This window comes from Eptatretus burgeri, chromosome 11 (assembly GCF_056783735.1).
Source record: "Eptatretus burgeri isolate ZD-2024b chromosome 11, Ebu_testis_v1, whole genome shotgun sequence".
NCBI lineage: Eukaryota > Metazoa > Chordata > Myxini > Myxiniformes > Myxinidae > Eptatretus > Eptatretus burgeri.
This window is the reverse complement of record NC_140971.1, coordinates 81,516,872-81,523,204: the sequence shown is the minus strand read 5'-3', so window position 1 is coordinate 81,523,204 and position 6,333 is coordinate 81,516,872. Positions and strand designations below refer to the sequence as shown.

General features: G+C 46.9%; 1 protein-coding gene across 1 annotated transcript in view; it reads left to right on the top strand.

Moving 5' to 3' along the window:
- The first annotated feature begins 341 nt into the window (after window positions 1-341).
- LOC147017488 (receptor-type tyrosine-protein phosphatase mu-like) overlaps window positions 342-6,333 on the top strand; it is a 513,419-nt gene continuing 507,427 nt past the window's right edge. The window contains exon 1 of the mRNA XM_085847977.1: window positions 342-648. Within this exon, the coding sequence (XP_085704103.1) occupies window positions 357-648 (292 nt within the window). The 5' untranslated portion in view covers window positions 342-356. The remainder of the gene's footprint in view (window positions 649-6,333) is intronic.

Here is a 6,333-nt window from a genome sequence, read left to right as displayed (position 1 = left end):
GAATGAGAAACGGCAACTGAAGAGACCAGATGCAGTAACACTGCTCACTCCAAGACAGATGGCTCCCCGCGATTCAGAGTCTCGCTGATTGCTGTTAATGCGGGACCTGTGATTGTGTGACAATCCGCCGTGTAAAAAGCGCAGGGATGCGCTGGACGCGCTGGACGCGCGGGACGGGGGAATCCGAGGGGAATAGGAAAACAATGACAGCTGTGGGAAGGAGGTGATGAGAGGGAGCAGTGCAGGGGTTTATGGAACTCGAAGAGGGTGGGAGATGGGGGGGGGGGTGATGAGAGAAAGAAATGTGAGGAGATTTGCACGCGCTGCACGCCGCACCGAGCCGTGAGTCACGGACAATGCGATGGGCGCTGAGCCTGCGGGGAGGAGCGCTCGTACGGACGGGAGAGGGGGTGGAGGAGGAGACAAGACCGAAAGGCAGTGCTTTCGCGCCACAGGCACGGAGGTTTCTAAGTGCGGTGGAACCTGGCTCCCAGAGCCCCGTGCCGCATCCGATGCGAGCCGGTCACTCCAAAACGACCAAGTTCCGCCGATCGACCATGCGACCCTCACTCGGCAGCGTGCTCCTTCTACTGCTCCAAGCTGCCTTGCCCTCTAGCGGCGTCGCTGCCGACAAGTCGAAAAGCGCAGGTGAGTTTTGTTTCCATTACTTTGCTTCGTTCATTCTTCATTTCAGCGTCTCTTGCCAACTTATGGTTTATTCATCACTTTTGATAACTCACCACATTCCCACGACGAGGCTCCGATAACGGTGTTTGCCATTTTCGAGGTTCAGGTTCAAGTTGCTCGGTTCGTCGCGTGATCACGCGAGCGCGTGCATCGACTCCGCTCGTGCGCGCGTATGCTGATGCACGCGCTCTTCGGCGGCCACGCACTTGAACCGCTTTCACTTCACAACAACAAAACGTTCATCAAATGATCTCCCTGCACGCAGTCAGTCAGAGCGTGGCCAGCCGACGACCCCAAACTTTTGGCATCAAGATTTGCACGTGCTCGCAAAAAGAATCACCTTGTTGCCACCAAAGTGCCGCCGCTTCTCATGCAACCGGGAAGCCATAAATCGCCGTCGCCGCAAGCCTATGTAAATATCGATCTCCATGAAATATGGCAACTTGCTCGGAGTGCGTGAAATTAATTGGAGGTGACAATTCATGTTTTATAATACCATTTTCATGGGGACACCCATCCGTCTTGTGTTTTTTTTCTTTCTCTCTCTCTCTCTCTCTCTCTCTCTCTTGGTGTCACCCTCTTTGTGTAGACGACCTCTCCTGAACCTCTCAAGTCATGGGGCCGTCGGTTTCCCTATCGATGGACAGATGAAGCCACATGCTCATGCCTAGCCCCTGTCGACAAATGCTGACGCTGTCATGTTCCAGGACTTGATGATTGTGCCCTAACGGGATCAGCTTAGTGAATAGAGTCGAAGTGAACAAGCTGTTCCTGTTTAAACCATTAAATTCCTTTTTTCTCTCATCGACTCATTCTCTGTTGGCCCGTTAATTGCCTAGTTTATTTTATTCATTCATTCATTCATTCCTTGGCGTCTAGATAGCTACAGCCTTTATTTCCGAGCCTGTGGTGTGGAGCCGTCCGAAGTTGGAGTGCAAAGGATGTAAATTTATTGCGCAATCTCAGAAATTGATTTATGAGCAGTCGAGCTGTATACATGGTCGAGGCTCATGGAACAACCAGAACCAAGGCTTCACACACAATCTACTCATCTTGTACAGGATGCATATTTAAAAACTTCTTGAAGCTGCCTTGCTTATGAAGCCTTCAAACTGCGTGCTGGCTGTTTCATGAAACTTCGGAAGCAATTCCTGGCCACTTGGTATCTCAATATGCCCGGTGTTTGCTTAATGGTTAGGGTGGTCAGCTTGGGATCCTAGGAACCTGAGTTCAAATCTCACTCAGCTGTTGAATTAATACCAGGTGGGGTTGACTCTGCCCATCATCCTTCTGAGTTTGGCAAAATGAGTGCCAGCGTGCTGGTGTACTGTGGCGGAGTGGTGACCCATCCAGGATTGTGCCCAATAGCCAAGGAGACTGCTTCGGCAGCACCAACGCTCTGCACAGAGTATGGTCCCGATGGGTGGATGGCATCTCGATGCTTGAGTATAAAAAGAAGAATCGGTTGTTTGCATTTCTTCATGTCACTTGCAAGGATACACAGAAGGAACTTTGATGCACGAGGATGACATTTTGCTCTACGGAGCGTTCACTAAAAGTTATGCAATTCCATGTAAGTCATAATTGTAAGCCTTCTTCGTGTTTTGTCTATTGTTGTGACTTTTCCGAGTTTAAGTCATTCTCTAAATCCTTCCGAGAGTTACAGTTTGGTTTCTGGCTGCGCATTTACCTCGCCTGTCCTGATCAGTGTCCTCCAAGGCACCCACAAACCGTTTTATACACTACTGCATTATGAGCCTCGTTTCCAGTTATTGTCATGACAGACTCATCATCCCATATGTCACAACGTCGTGTTCACCTCGTCTCCAAGTTCGGGGTGATATGATATGAGGCCTTTTTGTCCATAATGAGGCCTTTCTAGCCACGGCAAGTTACAGGCATTCAGAACTATATCGGTGATCAAGAGCTCGATGTCTATTAGGTAGAGCTGTGTTGACCTAAAACCCTGAGCTGACACCACGAGAGTTGGCATCTATTTATAATTGACATTTGGTGAAGAGCGAAACCCGTTTGGCAAAGTTCGGTGAGGTGCGTAGGTAGAGTGGGCCAGTGCGCAGCCGGAGACCCGAAGCGCACTGGATTCTTAAGGCGTCATCATGTTAAGAACACACAAATTGGCACCATTGTTTGTGCGAGTCATGAGACATTTGTGCGAGGCACAGAACAACCAGAGAATTTCAAAGCTTTCCGCAGAGGAAGTTTTCTGTCATTATTGTGACGTCACAATATCTTTTTCTCACAATAAGTGACATCACAATAAGTTTGAACGCAAACACACCACCTGTTAAGGCAGGTGAAAGGGGATGGAATGCGCACACAGCAGTCACACACATTTTGAATTCAAAGGATTCCTTTTACGATGGTCAATTTTTTTTTCCTCTTTTCTTTTATGTGTTCATCGGCCGGCCCAGTGTTCCATTTCCGTCGGCAGAAAATTTTAAAATTCCATTATAAATACTAATTAAATTGTATAATGGCAGTGGTAATGCGCATGACACATTAAACGGCAAAGTGGTGGAGTCGCTCGTTTCCCTGTGATAGTTTCCTCCGGAATGGTGTTTCATTCCTGTCGTCTTTACATGGGGGGGACACCGCACTCCTTTTTGTGTTGGCTTGGAATGCGAGTATTCAACGTTGCTTTCCGTTCACATTAAGTCCACCACGGAATGCCTGCAGAGGCTGCTCCGCTGCTTGCAGCTCGTCCTTAGCACCAGGAATTGTGTTGTGACAAACTTTTACAAAACCACGTGCACATTGCACGCTGACTGATGTGACATGTGTGGTGGGTCCTGATGATCTCCCGTTATGTTTTCCCGAAAATTTTTGTTTTACAGTCAGATCCTTATCCGGAATGACAATCATGGCAAAATGTCAGGTCAAGTCAGGTATGGGAGCATACGCCAAAAGCACCGACTACTACTACTATGACTACTAATTTCTTTCTTCCCCTCCTTCTCTCTCTCTCTCTCTCTTGGTGCTGCTTTCTCTTAAAATGCTCTACCTTACCGACTCAGTCCTGACCGCGTACGAGTCGGGGTGAGGAGAGCGAGCAACATTAAAGAAAATTGTGGCAATTCTAACAAAAGCACTACTACTATGACTACGACTACTACTTTAACTGCTCTAATTCTGTCCATCTTCTTATGGGAACGTTTTTGGCCCAATTCCTGATATTCAAATGAGGGCAATTTGGCAGGAATTTGTAATTAGTTCAGGGTGCTGGAAATAATGCACCTCCTCTTTGCGGATCTTTAACGTCCACCAAAGACCATGGCTGGGAGACCGGCCCTCCAGCTTAACATCCTTCTGAAGAACAGCGCACAAGTCGATGCCTCACCCTACATCCGAAACATTTACCTCGCCTGTCATGGTCGACACACCTCGAGACAATTCTACCAAACCTCATGACTTCAAGCAATGGAAGATGCATTAATTTAGTCATCCCCGATTGATCTTTGCAGTATTTTCTTGACTCCCTGTTTTACTCCATTAGTGGTTTTACCATGTTTATACTTTGGGGAGGGGTGGGAGCACGGAAAGCAAGTTACAACTTTAACTTCCTGGAGTGCAATGATTTAACTGCCTTTTGGATGTTTTGCTATCGGATCCAAGAAGAGGTAATTTTGGGAATGAAAGATGAGGAAATGCTGTTAACAAAGATGTGCGTGGGTTTCAGTCTGCAGGCAAAGAAAGAAACTTTCATTCATCACCAAACGCGTCATTAAATAAACGCTCAGCACAAATTTAAGGCCATACATGATCAGTTCATGTTGTGATTATTCGGATACACATATCGTATATGCTCGAAACTGCATCTTGTGTTATTTCGTTTGAATGCACAATACCATTCCCTGTGAACCTTAAGGTTGTCTTTAGTGTGTCAGTATACATTTGCATATGGTGTGCTATCTGATGTGTTTAAAACGATGACGTTGGCTCCTTTCTCTTTGGAGAGATTTATTTCTGACTAGCAGGGGTGCCCGGCGTTGCCGGGCAATTCCGGGTCCCACATCCCACCCATTCCCATGCCTCCATAACACCCGACCCCTTACCCTCTCTCTTCCCACCCGACCCCTTGCCCTCTCTCTTCCCACCCGACCCCTTGCCCTCTCTCTTCCCACCCGATCCCTTCCCCTCTCTCTCTCTTCCCACCTGATCCCTTCCCTCCTTCTTCCCACCCTTGCCTCCTCGCACCTCCATCCCTTTGGTCTCCCACCGCCCCCCCCCACCCTTCCCTCAACTCCCCTGGTTAGCGGAGGTTGGCTTTGCGGCTTCCCACTATCTGCATACATGAACAGTGCAAAAATGCAAGTTATCTCCACAGCTGACTTGTAATACCCTCTGCCACCAACACCAGGTGGCGCTACAGGATACACATTTACACAGAGAATTTTTGTCGACCTTCCCTCCCGAACCCCCACGACTATGTCATATGAAACCAAGTAGCCCATGTTCACCATGAGGTCGAACTTGGTGCATGTGCCAAGTTTGGTGGAAATTGGCTCAGTGATTTTGGCGTGATTGGTGTTACACACAGACAGAAAATGACACTTATTAGCTCTGCCAACGAAAGTGAAGGAGGTTATGTTTTCACCGCTTTCTGTCTGTTTGTTACTTACGAAATCTTTAGATTTCGTAAGTATATTGAAGACTTCCGTCCGCTGTTTGTGTGTGTGTTTGTGTGTTTGTTTGTAGGCACGATAACTCGAGAACGGAAGAAGCTACTAATGTCAATTTACACCACATGATTCAGGAGGGTGATGGCTAGCTCTGATTAGATTTTGGTCAAAATCGGTCAAAGGTCAAGGTCACAGTGAGGTCAAACATTCGATTTTTGATGGTTTGGTACAGAATCATAGTGGAAACTTCTGGTTTGCGTCGCTACGTTCTCTGGAGACAGCTTTTATTAGACAAGGTCAGAGGTCAAGTTGACGATTTCGTAAGTACCAGTCTATGACTGCTTGTTACTTACGAAATCTAAAGAAATCTAAAGATTTCGTAAGTATATGGATGACTTCCGTCCTCTGTTTGTGCTTCTTCACCTTCTCCTTCACCTTTGGTGGCAGAGGTAACAGTTTTGTGAATTTGTGCGTTTGTTTGTTTGTGTGTGTGTTTGTTTGTAGGCACGATAACTCGAGAACGGAAGAAGCTACCAATGTCAAATTACACCACGTGATTTAGGAGGGTGATGGCTAGCGTTGATTAGATTTTGGTCAAAATCGGTCAAAGGTCAAGGTCGCCGTGAGGTCAAACATAATTCCGTAAATTCATGTGGAGAAATGGAGTATTTTTGCTTCGCTCGACGTTACGAGTTCGTTTTAACTTTGATTTTAATTTTGTCTTCGGTTTTTGCGATCGTTTAGGATGCTTAACACTCGGTTTTCGAAATTCTGGTAAAAATCTCATGTTTTGGAAACGTTTTAAGATCGTATAAAAAATATTTCACTCGCCGCGTCACGGCTCGTCACGTGGTGCAGCGTGTTCGAGCAGACGCATCGTTGAGCCACGTAAAGGTTTTGCGTGTGCGCGCTGACGGTGTTTTTGATAAAGATGGTGTTTAAAAGTCATTTTTTATCCCAACAAAGGTTATCGTCGCATGCCTGACTCGCTAAGCCGTCGGATTAT